This window comes from Pyrus communis, chromosome 12 (assembly GCF_041283825.1).
Source record: "Pyrus communis isolate YQ-2024b chromosome 12, ASM4128382v1, whole genome shotgun sequence".
NCBI lineage: Eukaryota > Viridiplantae > Streptophyta > Magnoliopsida > Rosales > Rosaceae > Pyrus > Pyrus communis.
Genome location: NC_142576.1, coordinates 173004 through 194433, shown reverse-complemented (window position 1 = coordinate 194433; position 21430 = coordinate 173004). Strand labels below are relative to the sequence as shown.

General features: G+C 37.6%; 4 protein-coding genes across 5 annotated transcripts; 1 reads left to right on the top strand and 3 right to left on the bottom strand.

The window, feature by feature from the left end:
• Positions 1-33: 33 nt before the first annotated feature.
• On the bottom strand, positions 34-2143 carry LOC137745204 (ycf20-like protein). Its single transcript, XM_068485116.2, has 3 exons — positions 2003-2143; positions 1222-1391; positions 34-661 (listed from the first exon to the last, which is right to left on the bottom strand). Exons 1-3 carry the CDS (start codon positions 2126-2128, stop codon positions 217-219), a joined length of 741 nt encoding a protein of 246 aa, XP_068341217.1. The 5' UTR covers positions 2129-2143; the 3' UTR covers positions 34-216.
• A 280-nt stretch (positions 2144-2423) lies between these two features.
• LOC137745202 (Calcineurin-like metallo-phosphoesterase superfamily protein) lies at positions 2424-5739 on the top strand. Its single transcript, XM_068485114.2, has 4 exons — positions 2424-2757; positions 2888-3129; positions 3365-4927; positions 5237-5739. The coding sequence occupies exons 1-4, from the start codon at positions 2424-2426 to the stop codon at positions 5351-5353; spliced, it is 2256 nt and encodes a 751-aa protein (XP_068341215.2). The 3' UTR covers positions 5354-5739.
• A 173-nt stretch (positions 5740-5912) lies between these two features.
• On the bottom strand, positions 5913-14347 carry LOC137745203 (putative E3 ubiquitin-protein ligase ARI8). The gene is made up of 15 exons (XM_068485115.2): positions 13758-14347; positions 12428-12552; positions 12077-12182; positions 11859-11949; positions 11135-11307; positions 10500-10604; positions 10088-10176; positions 9328-9435; positions 9008-9098; positions 8811-8900; positions 7406-7453; positions 7140-7211; positions 6967-7066; positions 6765-6891; positions 5913-6650 (listed from the first exon to the last, which is right to left on the bottom strand). Exons 1-15 carry the CDS (start codon positions 13938-13940, stop codon positions 6380-6382), a joined length of 1779 nt encoding a protein of 592 aa, XP_068341216.2. The 5' UTR covers positions 13941-14347; the 3' UTR covers positions 5913-6379.
• A 1941-nt stretch (positions 14348-16288) lies between these two features.
• LOC137745239 (phosphoglycolate phosphatase 1A, chloroplastic) lies at positions 16289-20220 on the bottom strand. 2 transcript variants are annotated; one of them, XM_068485155.2, is made up of 11 exons: positions 19770-20220; positions 19383-19450; positions 19073-19165; positions 18915-18986; positions 18485-18556; positions 18270-18329; positions 18061-18113; positions 17557-17654; positions 17037-17136; positions 16702-16805; positions 16289-16612 (listed from the first exon to the last, which is right to left on the bottom strand). In XM_068485155.2, exons 1-11 carry the CDS (start codon positions 20032-20034, stop codon positions 16506-16508), a joined length of 1092 nt encoding a protein of 363 aa, XP_068341256.1. In that variant the 5' UTR covers positions 20035-20220; the 3' UTR covers positions 16289-16505. The 2 variants fall into 2 exon arrangements, with proteins under 2 accessions (XP_068341256.1, XP_088537421.1); XM_088681295.1 differs by having other exon boundaries at positions 19073-19234; positions 19770-20131.
• Positions 20221-21430: the final 1210 nt, after the last annotated feature.

Here is a 21430-nt window from a genome sequence, read left to right as displayed (position 1 = left end):
TAAGACAGTAGCTTTGTACGTTAAACTGAGAGCTGCATGTACAGGGCACTTTTATTCGCACAAATTTAGTTGAGATTGGTCATCTTACAATAAAGGTGGATCTAGACTGAACAACCTACCGACGGATAAACGGCGTTAAAACTTAAAAACACAAGTAAGTTTAGTAGTAAATCTCCATCTTCCAAACTTGAGGTGGGTACAACTGTAGAAGCACCTTTAACTACCCAATTTAAAAGCATCCACAAAGAGGCCTAGGCAAACACCTGCCTTCCAGTAATTCACCATCATGACAAACGACTTGAGCCTCCCACTCGATTGAGAGGGGGGCTTTCTATACATTAGCATGCCAATACCTTCAATGGCAGCAACCACTATACCCGCAACCAAAACATCCCAATCCCCGGTCTGCCCAAGGATTGTAGCCAACGCATTTGCCGTGTAGAAACCCAAAAGAAGAAGAAATATTTTCATTGGAAAATTTCTCCTGGCTAAATTCAGCTTCTCCAGTAGCTGTCTCCCACCTGCAGTCACTATCCGACCCAACCGGGTGGCATTGAGATTAGAGTTGTTGCCATTGATGCCCCCTTGCCCACCCTCATCAGGAACCCCACCTGTGTCCAAGGCAAAGGCTATTCTCCACTGTCGTCTTGTTGACTGAAAACTGCGTCAGCATACCAAAAATAAGCATGTTAAGAAGGGCATCAACATATTTTTTATGAAACAAGGCATCAGTACACAGCAAGCATTTGGACCGGGAAACTTATAACTGCCAACAAAAGTTCCAAAATGACTGAAATCATTCTCTGTAAATCCCTCTCCCAATCCTTTAAGCCCCTAGTTCTTAGTGAAGGCAGGATCTTGGAATAAGTTCCAAATCTGCAGCAAATTTGGGCATCATTCCACATCATAATTTTCTGGGACTCCGAAATAGGTAGGGTGGGCATACAGCAGATCAAAAAGAGGGAATCCAAGAAAGAATGCTAGAACAACAGAAGCAGTCTATGAGACAAGGATGCATACAACTCACATTATTTATAAAGTGCTGCTAATTATTAAGGTATTGATAGGAATACGAGAAATCTCAAGTCATCCGTTCATATAAAGATATAATGCAGTTGACTTTATTCTGTAAACAGCAAGAAAGCAGAAAGAAAATGCAAAAGCTCAGTCAGATATAGCATAGAACAATACAAACTTTGAGTGACCTAAAAATATGTATACCTCCTTTGGGGGAATGGCAGAGACTTTATGCGAATCTTTGAAGTTTGGACCATGAAAAAAGTTGGTTCACTGCAACAGTTGTGGATCATACAAGTTGCAAGAGCTACGTAAGATCTTTCAGGGATTTGATTCTCCAGTGGTGGTGCGGTTCCTATTCGAGAGGCCAAGAACTAGAATAGAGGGGTGGCAGGAAGAGAAAATGAAATTGTGAGTACACAACACAAGCCTTCAATTTGGACAGTGATGATGATGACTCAAGGTTAAGGATTGTTACAGGGGCTCACTTGAGTTTGATTCTTGTATAGTTATGAACATAAATTCATTTTGGAGAATGAGGTGGAGCCTAATTGATTCCATGGCAAAGTTGATACTCATACTAGTGTGAGTGAGTCTTGGCATATTTGATAGAGTTGTTGATATCAATCATCCATAACCAAATGAAATGAAGAAAAGAAAGCAAATTGCACATGAATTCATCTAGGAAGCAGAGAAAATGAACAAAATACATAATGATCTGACCTCCCAAAAACCCCTTCTTATGCGAAAATACAATTAACAATCAAACAAGGCAGACAGATGATGATAAGAAAGAAGCCCAAAGAACAAAAGGGAAAATACTTGGGGCCAATTACTACTAGGGACAGGAGTCGGGAGCCTTTGGCATGAACAGAAGAATCAACAAGCCAGACAGAGACGGACGCAGTCACCCATGACCCAGCCATAAGGAAACATTTATAATAAAAATTATAAAATTACAAGAGATAAAGATAGAGAAGCTCACATTACTCGCCATTGAACTTTGAAGAGAACAAGTGCCAGTAGTCGGAAGACAGTGGCAGTGGCAAGGCTTCGTCTCAGAAGCAGCAATTATCAAACCGAAGCATGAGACGAGATGAGATAGATTCATTCAGCGATTCAGCGATTCAGCAGCAGCATCGTAACTCTGGGTCTACTTTTTGGAACAATCCATTCACTTTTTAACATTTTGTTTACTCCTATACATCCCTAAAACGAAAGACGAAAGTCATTTACTAAAATGCCCTCCACGCGATGACTCGGTCATTGGTGTGCGTCTTCTGTTCTGTTTCCGAATCTCAGCAGTGCAGAGTGAACAAGACCCAGCAAATGAAGGCAATTGGGCGAATTGGGGTGAGCGGCACTGGAATATTCAAAAGATTATTTATTTATTTTTGAGGAACAAGATGGGTGGTGGGTCGAGTGGCATTCTGATGATGGTGTTTAGGGTAATAATGCTCTGCCACTGCCTCCCTCTATGTCTCAATCTCGATCTCAATCTCAATCTGTATGCGGTAGCAGTACCAACGACTGAAGAATCCGAAGAAGAATTCCAACAACAACTGAGGAGGGCGGTAGATGTGAAGGGAAGCCCCGACTCAATTGTGTGGGTGGTTCAGCTCTCTGATCTCCATTTCAGCGTCCACCATCCCGACAGAGCTCTCGACTTCAAGGATTTCGTGGGTCCCGCCCTCTCCTTCATCAACCCTTCTCTCGTCTTCATCACCGGTGATCTCACAGGTCTGTTTTCATATGTCATCACATGGATGATGGGTAAACATATTTAGTGAATACTAATATTCTCAGTCACAGGCATAGTATTGATTAGTGCATACTCATGTTTGGATTTTCATATATAATTATTAATCAGATGGAAAAAGCAAGGATTTGTTGACAATGAAGCAAAATGAGGACGAGTGGCTGGAATACCACAACGTCATGGAGGACGTCATCAAAAGGAGTCGACTTGACAAGACCCTCTTCTTTGATCTCAGAGGAAATCACGACAACTTTGGCGTCCCACAGCTCGGCGGCTCCTTTGATTTCTTTTCAAAGTATAGCATCAGTGGCCAGTTGGGCAGAAGACGGAATGTCAACAGTGTCACTCTTCAGGTATTATTCCTCTCACTTTCAGACTTCCAGTTTCAGAGAGAGATGCTTCATATCTATATGTCATCGTGTATTCAATAACTCAACTCAACTCGTGTGCTTAGTTTACCCAACATTCAGTTCAACTTTAATTGTACGTTCCCAATTCCCATGCTTTGATCACAGATGCTACCGTTCCCTTGTTAATTCAAAAGCTTTTCGTCATTTCATCAACTTTACGCCTTTTATTTCCATCCAGACTGGTGATCGGAAGCATCTCTTTGTTGGAGTCGATACCACAATGTCTGTTGGTTTACGAGGTCCAACTAATCTCTTTGGGCATCCAACTGATCAACTATTAGCAGAATTGGATACACACCTCTCACAGTGGGACTCTAGATCACAAGAACCATTAAGCAAGATTTCCTTTGGGCATTTTCCTCTTTCATTCTCAGTGACCTCAAACTCCGGGAAGAGCCTAAAAGATATATTCCTCAATCATTCCATATCAGCTTATATATGTGGGCATCTGCATTCTAGGTTTGGCAGAAACTTGAAGAGGCGCCATCAGTTGAGTCGTCACTTTTTATCCTTGCACAGGTTTTTCCAGCTTAATGTACACCAGCCCTATTTTCATAGTGCTGTTAACTGTTCAACTGAAGCCCCAGCCGCCAAAGAGTTCTGGGAGTGGGAGATGGGTGACTGGAGGAGGAGCAGAGCCATGAGAATTTTGGCCATTGATAGAGACCATGTTTCGTATGTTGACATTGACTTCAAGTCAGGCACCAAAAAGACTATCATATTGCCAACTTTTCCCCTGGACTCACGGTTCATGTCAACATCTTCATCCCATCACGAGTATGAATGTCATGATATGGTCCCTTTATCTTATGGCACAGTTAGAGCTCTAGTGTTTTCTGTTTCTCCAATTGCATCAGTTACGACTAAGATCTATGACTCAAGACCTGGATTTCTCAATCTGGTATTTGAGGCACCCATGCAAATGATTGGGGATAACACCTCCAGGGGAGATCTTTATGTTGCTCCATGGAATCATAGAGCCTTCGAGGATCCAGTCCCAAGCAGATATTGGTTGCAAATAGAAGCAACAGACTTCATGGGCAGATCAATTTTATCTGATCTGAGGCCGTTTTCTGTTAATGGCCTTACTACTATGACTTCATGGACCTGGAAGGAATTTATGGTCATGGGTTGTCAATGGGATGCCTTGTATTACCCAATGCTCTGGTGTGCTGTATATTTCATACTCTCCATCCTCCTTATTCCAAAAGCTATCCTCACTTTCTCAGTTAGGCATTTCACTTACAAGAATAAGGGCTTCGTGAATGCTGTAGGATTGGTTTTTCAGGAGCTCTGCAGGCTTCCCGTAGCCTGGTTTGGTTTTTTAGGATACTTGTTCTATCTTATATTATTCCCCTGGTTTACTGGGCAAGTTTTCACGGACAGCAAGGATAAAGGATACATGACCTATATGGGGTGGGTGGTCAAATCTTTCAATCAGAAGGGAAAACATGAGTATGTTGGATCTCCAGATGTAATGGTAGTGGTTCTTCCACATCTCGTCCTTGTGGTTTTTCCTGCTCTTTTCCTGACTGCTGCTTTGGCTACTGAAAAACATATCTCTAGGGAACATTTCCTCTCTGTTACAGGGAAGAAAGAAGATGACTATGGTCCAGAGGAAAAGAGATCTTTATGGTACGATTACTCAGGTAATAGGAGATCAAATTCTGATGTTGGAAACCGGTGGATTCGAAATGTACTTTTGGTTCTTTGCTTAGCAGTTTGTTGGAAGCACTTTATGGTAAGGTTTCTTTCACTGCCCCCCATTTCTGCTTAAAATATATGTCGTAAATATGTGAATACTTTGCCAGACTTCTTAAGATAATGGAGGCAAGAGAAGTGCTTGGAACCTTGCAACCACCATTCTGAAACGTTGCGAGGTCTCCAAACTGAATTATCTTGCTTCTATCGTCCTGGGAACCATATTGAAGCAATGAGTATGAGGGCATAAATCAAGATGCATCTTTTGTTTTCTTTGTAATCAGTTTGCATATTGTACTTATGTATGTTGTACTTTGGTTTCTATGTTTCTTTTGTCTCTGGATTGCAGAATTGCAGGACTCTCATCAAAGCATATGAGATGAATCCCATTCTCCATTTTCCAGGATATAGCCTAACAATTCCACTACTGTTGGGTTATACTGCCTACAAAACCAGGAGTGTATAATTACCACGCCCACATTGCAGGCAGCAAAATTCGACTCGCATTTCTTCAAGTTGTATCAGCATTCCTTGTTGCTTGCCGGTAACCAGATTAGGGCGGATTCATTCGTGCAAACTTGGGTTTGGGTCAGGTGACGAAATAAGACGACCGGAAAATTGGTGCTTTGAGTCTTAGATGTCTGTCATGGCAGGTGCATTTGTACGTATGGGGTTGGAGATGACTTGTGTTGGGAAAGCAGGCAGCCCTAGGCCCCTACCTAGCTAACACCTAGGCCACGCTAGGGATATATTGTACTTTTGTAACTTGGTTGCAATTCATCTCTCTTTTGCATCTTATGATACGTGAACTTGCTGAAGAATTGATCTTGTCAAATACCGTTTGATACAAAATTCTCTGTTAATCTTAATTCAGTCACAACAAAGCCGATATTTTAGAGCATCATAAGAACAAGCGCCGGATGTAACTTCAGTCAGATCGGAAATCCAAATTGCCGTATATTTGGATTTTACTTGCACAATGATACAAGAAAACAATGGAAATTAAAGAATAGTTCAGAGGGAAATTGGAGCGAAAGGAAAACCCAAAGGGGATTTCGTTCGATAACATTCAAGATGAGAAAAATAGGTAGATAAATAGTACGTAACTTAATTAATTTGCGCAGGCGCAGCAGGGGACTAGTTCACTCTTGCAAGTTACAATCACCACCCCCGACTTTTTTAAAGATTCAAACTTTGCTACAATTTTATCAGCAACTGATTAATCACATGAACATTACAGATCCTGGGCATTTGCATTTGCATGAATCAAGACAGCCACTTAAATGCTAGGAGAACAACAGGAACTATATACAGCTCATGTTCCTATAAACAAGCAAGACAGTCTCTTCCTCCCACCCTTGTTATTTTGTGCATCCTCCTCGCACTTGCAATCCCAACCCGCCAGGCCAATTCTCCGCTGCAATCTGCCAGCCAAAGAGGCAAAACCAAGTCTTCCACAACCGATTAGGCCAACTTGCATAGGAAACACAAATTACCGGCGCTGTTGACACATCTGGCACACACTGGCCGACCTGCCATTTGCAAAGGTGCAATGTTCACAGGACCAGTGGCCTAAATCGTCAATGTTTCTACTCAAACCACTAGACCTGGATGTTGTAGCCTTGCCCCTCCCACCTCTTCCCTTACTTGAACCTCCCAAACACTTTGAGCTTACTGTCCTGCTGCAGGCACCATGGGAATCCACATCTGACAGACCATTCTCCAGAGCTCGAACTAAATTTTCAAAGTAGTTTCGAGTCACGCTGTTTTCATTGAAATTGACCATAAATCAATAAACTGAAAAGTTATATCCTTGAAACCCGAGTCAACTCATCCAATCAGAAAACTATAGCATAATATCTTTAGTCGAACATAACCTGGTCAATCCAGCAAGTTTTGTGCGGAACTCATTGAAATCTTTTGATGGGTCCTCATCATGAAGGTAGACTTGTAGCTCCTTTTCTGCACATTGATGAAGCCGTTCCAACCCAGACTCAGCTTCACCTGCAGAAACAGATATTAATTAGGACAAAGCAACATGATGCATTGCCTCTCTTCGAGCTTGAGAAAATGACATACCTTGCAAGTACTCAAAGAACTGTCTCTTGGCATGTTCATGCTCCGGTAGATAATATCCATAAGCATATGTCCATTTTAGTACTCGCCTACATTCAACTATCTGAAAATAGAGAAAATTTACTAAGAAAAAGCAAAACACTCTTGGTAGAAAAGTGTGGTAACTTGTAGGGTACCTGTAGCCAGGCCTCTGTAATGAACTTCAGCTGTGACTCAGGTTGGCACTGGATATCGCTCAGCTTCTCAAGCTAGAACAACAACATCGACAGTATACTTAAAAACGCTGAACAGAAAACAGTAGGTGGAGAAAATTGTACATATATAAAATACACTGCACTAAGCATAAACCCAGGAACACAAACTACACCATTGATATTCACATCAATCACCTATACCAGAATCACTAACCAAGAAAGACCTGATGGTAAAATGTTTTACTTACGTGCACAGTTTGCATCTGCTGCAAGTCTGCAAGTGCTTTTTGCCGGGACTGCAGTGAAGGAAAGGTAAAAAAAAATTAGACTCTTAACATAATGTATTGTATTAAGTATAGTAGATTGTCATGAAGAACATGTATTTTGACATTATTAGATGGGGAAACTTGATATAAGTCCAATTTTTTGAGCCAATAGTATGAATAGTCCAATTTATTAAAATAAGTCCAATTTGTTATATTTAATTATCTAATTATCAATAGTTATTTGTTCAATGATAAGATTTATTATAAAAATCAAATTTCTTCCCAATTATCTCTTTGCTTATTTCTTTTTATTTATCTTTTTGTTATTTCTCGTTCTTCCTCCTACTTTAAACCCCATTTATAGATTTTATTTTTAATTTTAATAATCAACCTATATCACAGGTTAATTATATTTATCTACCTATATGACAGATTCTTTTTTTATAATCAACCTGTCACAGATTAATGTGTCTTGCTTGTAGGTATGTTATGTTTTTTTACCTTTTAATTAGGTTTCATATCTCACGTATAGGTATTATATACATTCATATATTTGTTACTTGAGTTAGGGTAGAATGTTTTGCAGATAAATTTATGTTAGTATATTAGTTTTTTTGTTATAAGATATTAAATATATTCTTTTGAAGTTGGAAAATGCATAATATTAGAAGATTTTAATTGATTTTTAATATTTTTAGAAAATGTAAAATGAGTATAAAAGAAATAAAAACATATAATTAGATAACTGGACTCACTCCTAAAAACACTCTACATTTTTGGACCTGGATCTAAAAGCCCCTTATTAGATACTATTTTATACCCCAGCAAAGAAGAAAATAGAAACTGCTAAAGCATCAACTTAAAAAATAAAAACATCTGCACATGCACAAAAAGCCTATGATAAACATCAAGCAATTGACATTAAGTCAAAGAAAGCATCTGCTAAAGCATCAAGGAGTAAGCAAATAAGTCAAAGAAAGCCACATGACTTGTTTTATTAAAAAAACCAACCAACTTTAATAACTAATTGACATTTCCAACAATGAGCAAACATCAATACTTCAGAAAACTGAACATAGCAAGCATAATGATTAGTTGTCAACAGATTTGTTGCCTACAAGTTTGTAACGTGTGTAGACATCAGCAATGTAAAGGAAATATATAAACTTGTCTTCTGTACGTGTTCATGCAGAGTCACATTATGTATGTATGACTGTTTACTACCGAGGTAAAACATAGCTAATAAGTTAACCGAACCTGGCTCATTAAGAAAGATGCCTTTTAGATAGTTAAATATTAGGAACTATGTGCATACATGAGAACTTCAGAACCCTGATATCTGGGTGATATCAGTTCTACTAAATTCTTAGGCAAACTAGGTACTTACCGATTGATTGGTTGCCCATCTTTCATAATAATGAGTGTACCTCTCCAGAGAGTTCTTGGCCATCTCTCTTCGTTTCTCTGCCTCATCATACTGTATATAACAATATGATAAGAATCATATAATATGGCACAAACTGGGTTAATAGCTTGAGAAAATACACGACCATCATAATAGAGATGCAAACTACATTAACATACCACTCCCTCCTGCTTTGCTGTCTCATAACGGTTACATGCATAAAAGCCACCCGTCCTTTCACCGTGATCCGACCACGCACTGAGGCAAAGCCTGAAAGCATGTACTACATGTATCAGTGTTCTAGAAAGATTTTGTTTTCTCTTTTTGAGCAGATAGTGTTCAAACAAGGTGCATGATGACATGAAATCAAGCCTTGACATAAGAAAGTTATGCCTTTGTAAAAAACTAGGAAAGGGGCACAAGATATTAAATCATTTTTCAGATGATTGCTATACACAGGAAATCAAAATGCAAAAGGTAGTGTTCCTAAAATGCTTACCAGCAAAACTCAAATTTACAAGGTGGTGTGCAAGTGATGTGCATACAACCTTGGTTTTTCTCAATCGGCCGTTTGCACTTTGGGCAGGGCTTGGAATTAGCCAATATCCTGAAATCCATCAACACTATAACTTTAGTATTTTGAGCTAAAAACAATAAAAAAATATTTTGTGAAGCTGCTATTGATGACATGTGCATCAGAGAGAGATAGGCCCTCAAGGAAATTTTTGAAGACTTAAGTCTTCTTTTAATCCATCCCTGATGTAAACCTGACTGCCTATCTTTCTGTGGCTATACCCGTCAAAATATTTTGAACTAGGAACTGGAATAAGCACAATTTTGTCCAAACTATAAGCTTAACATCCAAACGTTGATATATTTTACTACAATATTCTAGGGAGTCATCGAGAACCCAGCTCCCAACTTGTAAAGTCCATACTAAGGGGACCATTACAGACCTTTTCTTTTGGCTCGCACCATCCCACACTTCAACATTGGCATTTGCGCACTACCTAGCTACAGGATTGTCATGTAGATATGACATCAAAGTGGATATCCAGGATTCCAGGATAAGGTTTAGACATGTCATGCAATTATTATGGTAGGGACTGGCCATGCTTTAATCAAACATTACTTGGGTTCAGCACATAGATTATTTTCCCATCATCCTATGGGACCTGGAGAAGTCCAATGTTCACATCTGATCACTATTCTCCTACTTTATAAGGTTACTATTCCGCCGATAACTAATGCTTACGTACCAATTCATATTTTCAGATTCTGCACTATTCTTCATTATCCATTTTGACACAGTGCCGCAATCAACGGGACGGTGAGCTTCCTCAGTACACTGCAAGGTCAAATTCACATGATGTAAATGCCATGAGCACCTATGAAGCACAAGATAACTTCATATGAAGCACCAAAGTGGTATTATACAATGCTTAAGGGCTCATATGCAACATAAAACAAAGCATAAATATAAAACAAGAAGAAAAAATAACAAGCCATGTATATATGCATCATTACAACACATATCATATTCTAATTTTTGAAGATTTCTCACATTGCTGCATCATATCATATCTTTATCCTGTATGCCATACAAAATGCACATACATGCAACATTCAACGAAGATAAAAACTATATGTGAAAAATTCAAAGAGACTCACATTCCAGCAAAAGCTATATGAACAGCGGCAGGTAACATCATAGCTTCCACCACCAACAATAAAATTTATAGCATAATCACAGCCTGGAGCAGGACACCATTTGGTCTACAGAGAAACATCCATGAAATAATAATGGTCAACAAAATATTGAATGAAGGCTAGTAAAAAAAAAAACATCCAAATGCAAAATATACATTTAAAACCTTACAGAAAATCCATAAAGTCATGCATTACCTTGCCCTAGTTGTACAGAACAACTAGGGCAAGGTAACGAAGTTGTACAGAACATAAATATTTTCCTGTAATCACTTGTCAGAAATGAAGCAATCTTTAAGTTTACTTCTAAGCTGCCACTGCAAAACATTTCTCACTCATATACTGTTAACTATGACGTCACCAAGTCAACTGCATGTCTAGTTTACATAAAACACTAGTACCGAATTTAGGATGGGTCAACTAAGGCTAATTGATCAACTCGCCAACTAGAATGGTTCTACTTGTTTTTAATCACTATAACCTCAAATTAATTAAACGTTTGACAAGTAAGAAGATATAACGGCTAAGGTTTTGAATTTATTTTGGGAGAATAGACAAATCGCTGATCATTGTGATCAAGGATCCAATCGTGGGATTACCTTCCTATTGTCTTCAACATAAGATCTAAGAAAGTAGCGCGAATATTTCTCCTTCTCTTCATAGGAAGCCAAATCATTAATCATATCTTCGAAAACAACAGCACTACAAGATGGATCCGGACAGTGCAACATCAAACATCCAGGGCCATCATTAATGGCCGTGCCAATATAGCCTACAAGACATGGAAAATGATAAAAGAACGTAAGACAAAACTCAAAACTCATTTGGAAACAATAACAAGATGAAAAAATGATATATATATATATATATATTTGTAAACTTCAGATTACTGGATACTAGATGACAGAGACGTAAAAATACAAAAATTGTATCAGCAGTACAAGAAACGGAACTACAATACATATAATACATCTCATTATCAACACTCATAATTTACACGTATAGCTCCTAGAAAATGCTATATATGATGGGAAAACAAAGACCCACTAAATGATGACAAAAGGAGGACCGGTCTGGCCTTTTATGTGCAACCATAAAGTCACTAACACAGGTCTTGCACAAATGCAAGAGATCCACATGTATTGAGGAACCTATAAACAAAAGTTTGACTAAATTGCTGAACATACTTTTCTTATATTACAGCATTCTTCCTTATATAAACGCATCCCTGGTGATAATAGAAAAGTGAAAAAATCATGCACGCTACAAGTTCAACTTTTCCATGGAAGAAAAAAGAAAAAAATATATGACATTGTATCAAACCTGCCCAGCATGAGGAACAAAAAGGATGACCACAAGCTGCAGCATGCATCTTATCACGAGGATAGGTCTCAAAACAAATCCCACAATTAAGCTGTTAAAAGACAAAAACAAGTTATCAAAGCTGTCAGCATAGCAATATACAACGGTTTGGAGCAAAAAAAAACTTTGAAGCAAAAAATGCCCAAACTTGATGACATACGAAAGCAGGGACTGCTTACTTCACTTGCATAAGGGTATTCAACAACTGGTTTCTCGGGCAAGCCAACAGCCCTGCGAACCTTTCCTTCATCTGCAAACCACTCATCGTGTACCTTACTGACACTCCTGTGAGTATGAAGGAAGTATAGGTTCATTAGACAATCCAGAAAAACAATGCACCATTGTATACAACTTACCAAATAAATGCACACCAAACAAATTGGGCAAGGTATAGTGGAAATTATCTGACAAACTAAATTTGGTTCACATAACCCAGGTATCCATTAGTAAGAGTAAAGGCAATCCATGTCAGCATGTAAAGAAATTGGCCAAATAAGCAAAGAAAACAAACATTGGAGACAGCAATTTACCAATTATAGTAGCGGAGCAGTATGCTAGCTGCAACTTTTGGAATAGAAAGCACAGTGGATATCCTCACAATATCCTCCTCTTGATGCTGACGAATGTCAGCCTCTGTCAAAACGGTGTAGTTTTGCTGCAATAAAAACATAACGAAATTACAACAATAATGAGAGCCGCAACTAACTGATAAACTTATTTTTGGCCCATAGACAAGCATCCAAAACTCCTAAATTGAAGATCCATACATACACTTAGTAAACAAGATTATATAATGCAATAAAAAAAAAAAAGCGAAAATAAAGCAAAGAGATCACAGCCTAGTAGAGTTTATTACAAATTTCCAAAGTTTGGAATTCGCATGTAGAAATCCACTAACGAGTTTCATGTAAGGTGCAAAATTTCAATTAGTATGTATCAGCATCTTAAACTAAAAGACTTTTCTCATCTTTAGACACAACAATGAGAGCACACAACATTCTGCGATATGGATCAGTTTTAGCTTTTACTTGTTCCGAGATCCAAATGCTTCAAGAGAAAGGCTACCAAATCCCTGGAGTTCACCGAAACAATGAACAACCTTCAAAGGACCACAAAGATAAAAAATTAAAAATTAAAAGAAAAAAGCCCCAATCACTTCAACCATGGTCAGCTACCAATCAAATAAATACCAAATTTCTCTAATAAACATAATTGGCTTTATCCACCGACAAAAGTCCCTGACTTTAACAAATCGACTAAAGTGCCACAGGAGGAAGGGGGGGGGGGGGGGGGGGGGGGGGGGGGGGGGGGGCACGTGCCCGAGGCCTGAACAAAAATAAAATTACAAATCAAGTAAACAAAAGAAAAAAACACACCAGATATAGTTTACCCACGATCTATGCAAACTCTTTTTTGTTAGGAATAGCAGCAACTACGGAAATCCTTCCTTGGTAACTCTAGCCCAACTAACCCAAATATCAAAATCAAGGATTGTTAACATTATAACGAAGCTAATAATTCTAGCAGAATTAGCATTTCCACAGTACAAGTAAAGGCTCCGACTTTTTAAAACATTCCCACAACACGAACTAAATTTACATTTCGGATAAATCAATGAAACCTAAGATCAAAATCAGCAACACTAACATTACCACAAAGCCGAATACAAAAAAAGAAGAAATTTTTTATGATTAGACCCAATATAAAAATTAAGCATATTTAACATATGGACAAGTACTAAAAGGGCTCAACTTTGAAAACCCAGAAGAAGCATGAGAATAAAAAATCAATTAACCAAAATCAATTCAAAGAATCTAAAAGAGAAGATATGAAATTGTGATAATTGAAGAGAAAAGCCACCTGGTATCGATGCGAGGCGACATCATTGGAATCGTCGGAGTCGTTGTCGATGAACTCGTAATCAGCAACTCCAGCGTCGTCGCTGTCCATAGCGCCAGCTGCATCATCATCGCCGCCACTGTAGAAATCGTCGTCGTCGTCATCGTTGGCGTCGAGCATGTCGAACTCTTCGTCCGAATCCATTTCTTGGATTTCTGACCAAAAGGATCAAAACCCTAATTGGGAATCAATCCTAATTTGCATTGGACCGACGGGGGTTGGGGGTGATTAGATTAGAGAAAGAGAGGGGGAGTGGCAGAAATGGAAATCAAAGGAGAAGGGAGCGTGAAAGGGGGAAAGAGAGCGTGAGCGTTTTCTGTGGTTGACTGGTTGATTGGTTGATTGAAGAAAGGGAAAGAAAGAAGAAAGGATTCAGAGGAGATGGAAATGGAAATGGAAATGGGAGGAAAATGTTGCTTTTCATGATGACTGGGATGGCCACGGTAGGGGGAGAAATAGGAACTCTTTGCCGAAAGATGGGTAGGGATTTCTAGTAAAAATTTCTAAAATTATTACAATTCATTCTACTCAAAATTTCTTAAAATTGTTACAATTCATTGTTAATTTATAGAACTTCATGTTTATAATTAAAACCGTTCATATTATAAATCATCATATAAAAATCGGTTTTGCAAAAAATCAATTAAAACTAAGATAATTTGGCCATCAAATTATTTTAAAACAAATGAACGGTTAACCATTAATCTATTTAAAAACAAATGAACGAAATTGGTAAAAGTATTACGAAGCGTCTATATATTTGCTACAATAGATTAACTAAACGACCTTAGTTTTAATTTATTTTTTGCAAAGATGATTTTTACTATGTGATTTATAGTATGAACGATTATGATCATATGTACAAAGCTCTATGATTAAAACACTAATTGCGTGTTTATGTAACTGTAATGAAAATAAGAGAAATTGAATTGAGGGGGAGTTGAAATGAGAAGCCAGAATCGGATTCCTGTTGAACCTGTTTACTTAAATGTTCTAGAATCGGAATAAAAATGACACTAATTCCATAAAACTGTTTACTAATTCAGCAGAATCAGAATATAAACTAGCATGATTACTAAAATGCCCTTGTCCCAATTCAAATATTTTATATACTTTTTTATAGTAAAATTTGATATAATACATAATAGTAAGAAAAAAAATTAAATTGTTTTTTTATTTCATAGGCACACTAAAACGCTTTGGTTTATTTTTTTTTTATAAATTTAAGTATTTACTTTCATGTTTAAATTTTCTCGCTCAAGTTGTATTTTCATATCTTCGGCATATACATAGAGTTGTGCATAATGTAAATGAGCATGAAAATAAAATAAAAAAGTAAGGAGTTGTGCATAATTAAACTAGGGTTAATGAGTTTATAAAGGATAATCTTGGAAATAAAAAAAGTCAGTGAGGCCATAAACAGAACAAAAAGATCATTCCAATTGCCCAAGCAATCAAGAATTGAATTACCACTATATCTAAGGAATCAAATTCCACCAATACAAGGGATTGAATTACAAAATTTGTGTGGGCCTCACTGCTTTTTTGATTCTTCAATGTTTGGTAAACATCGGAGTATTTTATAATCGGAATACAATTCTACATTTTCATTCTGATTACGGATACGTAAACACACCCTAAGAATTTTGAGTATAAATTCCTACTCATTTTTTAGTAGGTAAATATGATTCGAGAAATAAAGGTAACATTTTCTTTTTTATTTTTGGAACTACAAAGATAAATCATATTACTATGCATTTTTGGTTTGTGTAAATTCTCCCTTGTACTGCCGCTTAGTAAGATAGATTTTTTGTTAAGTAACAAGATGTCCAGTTCGACTTTTATCATGAAGGAGTTCTTCTCATTCAAATTGTTCATTTTATCTTATAGTAATGGTAAACTTTTATGAACCATCTTTTGTTTATGTGATTGGACATATAGTATCTACTTTGGCTATCCATTGCGCATCATCTTTTGTTCCTTTTCTAATAGTGTCATATTCCCAACCAAAAAAATGAAGTCTACCAGCTCTTTCTCTTTCTCTGCTAACCCTGGCAGCAAATTTGATACAAAGCTGTGATATTATTAGTGTTATTGATGAAAAATAAACTATTTTTCACAAACGTGTATATACAAATATAAAAGGAAATTGAATTCCCCACAAAAAGATATTGCACACACATTCACTTATGCCCTTTGTCATGACATAAGTAGAGAGGTCTTTGTCATTTGGTTAGCATAAATTCATGATTTGAAACTTTCGTCACCTTGAAGCAAGCTTTTGTTCTCCGCCGAGTTCTTCAAAACCAACCACCCCCAACTCTAAGTCTCTAATGCATGTTCTTTGTCTCAGTTTCCCTAACAAATAGACAGCATTCAATTTCACTACTCAGACAAATTAGAATCTCCCTTAGTATGTCCGAGAACACGAGTTACGGATACTGCATCCTGCAGCTATGCGCTGATTTGGCTGCCAAGAATACGCAGGATAATGGATACAAGGAAACTTATATATCTAGCTATCTATCTATATACATACACCCATATATTGTGAGTTCCACTATAACAAATTTCACAAATTCATAAATATCTGAAACCTATATCCGGTTGGAAAATAAAATTTACATGGACATTAGTGATATGGAAGTTATGACTGGTAAAGCCAAATAATGACAGATGAGCACAAGATTGGCTTTAGGGGTAACATAATCATACAGTTGCAGCCTTGAGAGACAAAAAGTCTGAAATCTTGTTTGTGTAAAAATCTGGTTGTATGGAGTTGTCGGGATTCTGAAGCACCGGTAAGGTGGTGACGCCTATCACACACAATGGAAAAGCCTTCCTTAGCTAAATACAATCCAAAATGGAGTAAAAATTTGGCCCAAGTAATGCAGAATTTGGTTACCTGAGAGAACCAGAAGAGTTTTGCAACCACCATTTTGTCCAAACAGAATATCAGTATCTAACCTGTCCCCAACCATGCAGATCTGTGACTTCAGGATACCAAATCTGTCATTGATCAACTCCAATATGTTAAATGCTAAACCAATAAAGACTACATGGCAAATCTAAAGCGCATTATCTGCATCACACCATATGATGTGCAGATTGATAGATGGCCTTGTTTTGTACCATAAGACTTCTTATCATAATATGGTCCTTTTGCTCAGGATCAACAGCACTTATATTACATTAGATAAAAAATTAAATAAATAACAAGAAATAAGGCATTTGACTTGCTCGTTTGCTAAGTAGTCCATCATAAATGTTGAGGGTTTTCCCACAACCAATGGCTCGCGTTGAGTAGATCCACTGATAGCACCAACCATTGAACCACCACCTGCAGTATAGTATAAATTATAGTAGCTCCACCAATTCAGTAACAACAACACATTCGGCCAGGTACTTTTAGGTCCATAAATTCAAAGGTTTCCTAGTAAACTTTGAAGTTTAGGTCTCATATAATCAAGTGATATGGAATACTAACCCATGCATTCAGTAAATGAAGCATGGATAATCTGATTCAACATTCAGAAGATACACAAGTTCAAAGATTCCAATGAGCTTTTTTACTAAGATCTACTAACTGGTGGAAATTTTCACACTCGTATCTCCTCTATCTTATTTTTGTGCTTTGATAATTGAATGGGAACAAGGAGATCAAAGCATAAAAACAATTGAACGAGTGCAAGGAGTGCAAAAACCGCTACCCCTAACAAATGACTTTTGAATTTTACACAAGGAGAAGAAAGAAATGAACCTGCCCATTCCTGAGCATCTGTAAGATGAGTGACAGCATCACGATTCGTAGCAATGAAAAAACATCCAGGGTTTTCGCGTATACAGAGTGTCCCATACCTACCATTACATAAACGTCAATATTAACAGAAACAGAAGATCAAATGTAAAACATGTAACAAGTGCATAGATAATAAGACCGTTATGTTAAGATGATTTGGCATTTGGTAAAGGGGTAAAGTACCTTGTATGTTACCTTCCATTTAACACTCTGTAAGACTGTAGAACAATATTTGCATATAGACCCAAATACAAATACATTCCAAAGGAAAAGAAGATGGTGAACTTCCAGCAACTATGTGGGGGAGAAAATGAATCTAAAAAAGAGGGTACTAGAAGCAGCAATGATTCTTCACATTTTAATAACAAAGAAAGTACAGTCCCTTGTAACCAAAAATAAAATATAAAAACTTGCAGTATCTTCAACACAAACGCATTGACATACACAACAATGAACAGAACTTACTGAATTTTGTAGTAGTTGAAATTTCGATCAAATCCAACCACAACAGCTCCAACCTAGAAGACAATGAACAAATAGAATTTCCAATATTAAGTTCCAAAAAGAAATGCAAAAGCTTTAAATCTTTTGGGAGAAAGTTCCACTTGTATTTTCATCTATAAAAACCCAACAATAAACTCAGTTCTATGATGCAAGAAAGGACAGAAGTATACACTCTCATCATGCTCCATCAGATATCCAGGTTTCAGCTCTATTTTCTTCCCACCATCTTCCTGTAAGAAAAAGTTGGCACTATAAAATACCACGCATTATAAGTGATATAACAGGAGCATTCTATCTCTCACATGAATAACAGATCATTTTATTTCAGTGAGAATAGAAAATTTGCAATGTATTGAAACTTATGCAGTTTCTAACTCATACTTACTGGTCCACCAAGGTACTGATATCCAGCAAGCTCAAGCTCCTTCAAGATGCCTTCCTCACCAATCACATAGACCTATAAAACGCCGAATCATCAGTCTATTATCATCAATATTCATGATTAGAATGCGCTAGCTATATGTAGTGTTAATCATGAGGTGCCAGTAACGTGGAAATACATTAAGTCACAATTTCTTACATGTTAATAACATATACCCTTCATATAATACTGTGGCTACGTAAAAATAAAATATTAGATGAAATAATATTGGAAAGCATTATACATGATTTTAACAGAAATAACAATGAAGAAGATCACATGCCATATGATGCAAAGTTGCAAACCATTCCCCTTCACAAAAACTCCACTTTTATGCAAATGAATAGAAACAAGATATTCACTTATATTTTTACCAACCAGGCACGGAGGTTACCTTTTTATCTTTTGGGAAATTAATGGACTTTAAATAGGCAGCGGCAGCAAAAGACGATGCAAAAATTTCCTCCTGAAATTGCTCTAGTGTGGTTAGAATTAATGACTTGCTGAAATCTGTGAGCAAGGAAGAGAAAAGTGGCGCATTGTCACACTGACCTCATTGACATTCAGACCAAGCGTCTCAAACTTTTTACCATACTGCTTCCTAGACTTTGTTGAGTTGTTGGTGACGAAAACTAATCTTTTGCCCTGAAGGAAAAGACAATATGCATGTGGTTTGAGGGCACATAACAATGCTTGCCTCTTAGAATTATCTACCTGTATCATGCTACATTACATTTGGATCCGAGAGTAAACCTAAGGAAACAGTTGAAGATATATAAACCAGTGAAGCAAAATGATTTTGTTGGCCCCATGATATGAATGTGTAGATAACTACAAATACTACATTGGCCGACAAACAGACCTTGGACCGGAGCATATCCAGAGTTTGGGGGACACCATCTATGAGCTTATCTCCTTTCCATATAACACCTGCAGTTGTTGGGTGATGAGTAGAAAGGTCAGTTAAATGGTGCAATACCAATACCATCCAAGACACAAATAAATTCCTGGTGCGGTGGTTCCTTCCCTCAAATTAGCAATCTAACTCAACACTTGGTTCTGAACAAATTGAATTTTCCCTTTTAAAAGGTAATCAGACAAAATGGTTAGGACTTAGGAGGGAATCAAATCAGTACAAATGCGAATTTCATGTAATAATAATCAAGTATGAAACAAAGAAAGAAGAAGATCACTGGATGAACATTCAATTCAACAACATAAGAAAATGAACAAGTTGAAGAAGGTGGACCATCGCAGTCGAAGATGAAAGTCTCTACAGAGTCAATGAGGTCATCGGCATTCGTGAGAGGCTGCGCGGAGGCCCGAGTGTTGAAGCTATCCTCCATCCTTGACTTCCATGAGAGATTACGTGTACTAGTAGTATTAGTAGAACGAGTGCAAAAGAGATTGTTGCTGTTGTTGCTGTTGATCCCAAAGGACCCAAACCCAAACAATTGGGAACTCTTCGCGGAAGCAGAAGCAGAAGCTATCACTGTTGTTGTTCTGCTCAGCATCTCTCTCTTTTCTTTTGCTTCTTTCTTTATTGCCAGATATCCTTATATTTTTCTTCCCTTTTCTTTGGTGTATGCCGCTCGAGGCATAAAGCCTTTTTCCCTCTCCCCTTCCTTTTCAAAGGCAAGGAAACGCAAGGAAGGGGTTGTTCGTCGCCACGTGGTGGTTTTGGGTGGCTTGTGTAATCCAATCATACTGGAGTGGATGACATTTTTCAGTTTTCTTCCCTTCTCCAATCTCCACTTTGGGCTCAAAAATGATCCACACCCTTGCAGCCAAGGGCCTGCCATAACAAAACGCCCAAATATCTTTCCAGGCCACCAGCCCAGTATTACTACCTTTAGCCCAATATAAACCTTCCGCGGGTCTCATTGGCCTATGGGTCGGGTCCACGTTGAAAATGTCAAATCACGTGGACGTGGTAATGGTACTGGGTAACTGCTACTTTGTCTCGTCGCGGTGTCAAATTCCAGCTACACAGGGACAGGGAGCTTTCAGTCAACTCATACTCAAGTGCTTCTTTCGGTGATTATAGTTTAAAAGCTGTGTGTGATATTGTCTGTCACGGGTAAACAGTAACTCGATCGTATCCTAAAAAACAACGAACAGTAACTGTCCTTCTTTTACAATTCTCTATATTAGCACCCAAAAAACTTGGCTGGCTTTGTGATAGAATTTGCAGGTTTAAGGCCAACTCCATCAGATGGCTTAAAACCTAAAATTCTTCTTCTATTTTCCCCTTAATTCATTTCAATCCAAGTTCTAATTTAGACCTAAAACCTAAATCTTAAAAAAATTAAAAAACCAGAAACCGGCCCAAGTTTAGCCCATAAATTGGTATGGGCCCCACCAACGTGACCGATACTGGGCGCTTAAGCGCCAGACACCCACAATCCACGCTCTAGACGCGCAAAGCCTGAGACCGGCATGACCCTACCCACGTGGGCATGTCGACCACCTACGTCAACTAAGCCAACAGCTCTTTTGATCCAATAGCTTCAATCAACAGGCCGTTGGACCAAATACCTACATTAAAAAAAAAAAATTTGTTTTATATTTATATATTTATTGAATCCAACGGCTTATATTAAATATAATTAAATCTAACGGTCCAAATTTAAATCCAACAACTAAAATAATTAAAAAAATTATTTAACTCAAAATTCATCCAAAAACTCTATAAATATCTATGTATTTGTTCAAACATCCACAAAACTCACTTTTCTGTTACAATTTTTCCAATTTTTCTTTCTACCAGTTCTTCCCATTTCCAAATTTTTCAAGATGGCAAAAAAGCATATTAGAGGTCATAATCGGACATTTGAGAAAGATGTTGCTTTATGCTTGGCATGAGTTTCTATTAGAGAAGATGGTGTCATTGGCATAAATCAAAATAAA

What these genes read in the sequence shown, in the direction of transcription:
- LOC137745204 (XM_068485116.2), bottom strand. Translation starts at nt 2,128, where the DNA reads ATGAATCTATCTCATCTCGTCTCATGCTTCGGTTTGATAATTGCTGCT. An exon ending in AAAGTTCAATGGCGAGTAAT is followed by an intron (nt 1,392 to 2,002) that starts GTGAGCTTCTCT and finishes CCTCTATTCTAG; the next exon opens with TTCTTGGCCTCTCGAATAGG. An exon ending in CTGCCATTCCCCCAAAGGAG is followed by an intron (nt 662 to 1,221) that starts GTATACATATTT and finishes ATGCTGACGCAG; the next exon opens with TTTTCAGTCAACAAGACGAC.
- LOC137745202 (XM_068485114.2), top strand. Translation starts at nt 2,424, where the DNA reads ATGGGTGGTGGGTCGAGTGGCATTCTGATGATGGTGTTTAGGGTAATA. An exon ending in CATCACCGGTGATCTCACAG is followed by an intron (nt 2,758 to 2,887) that starts GTCTGTTTTCAT and finishes ATTATTAATCAG; the next exon opens with ATGGAAAAAGCAAGGATTTG. An exon ending in TCAACAGTGTCACTCTTCAG is followed by an intron (nt 3,130 to 3,364) that starts GTATTATTCCTC and finishes ATTTCCATCCAG; the next exon opens with ACTGGTGATCGGAAGCATCT.
- LOC137745203 (XM_068485115.2), bottom strand. Translation starts at nt 13,940, where the DNA reads ATGGATTCGGACGAAGAGTTCGACATGCTCGACGCCAACGATGACGAC. An exon ending in AATACCCTTATGCAAGTGAA is followed by an intron (nt 11,950 to 12,076) that starts GTAAGCAGTCCC and finishes GTCTTTTAACAG; the next exon opens with CTTAATTGTGGGATTTGTTT. An exon ending in CATATAGCTTTTGCTGGAAT is followed by an intron (nt 10,177 to 10,499) that starts GTGAGTCTCTTT and finishes TTGACCTTGCAG; the next exon opens with TGTACTGAGGAAGCTCACCG.
- LOC137745239 (XM_088681295.1), bottom strand. Translation starts at nt 20,034, where the DNA reads ATGCTGAGCAGAACAACAACAGTGATAGCTTCTGCTTCTGCTTCCGCG. An exon ending in ATTTCCCAAAAGATAAAAAG is followed by an intron (nt 18,557 to 18,914) that starts GTAACCTCCGTG and finishes GGCGTTTTATAG; the next exon opens with GTCTATGTGATTGGTGAGGA. An exon ending in AGATGCTCAGGAATGGGCAG is followed by an intron (nt 17,137 to 17,556) that starts GTTCATTTCTTT and finishes ACTATACTGCAG; the next exon opens with GTGGTGGTTCAATGGTTGGT.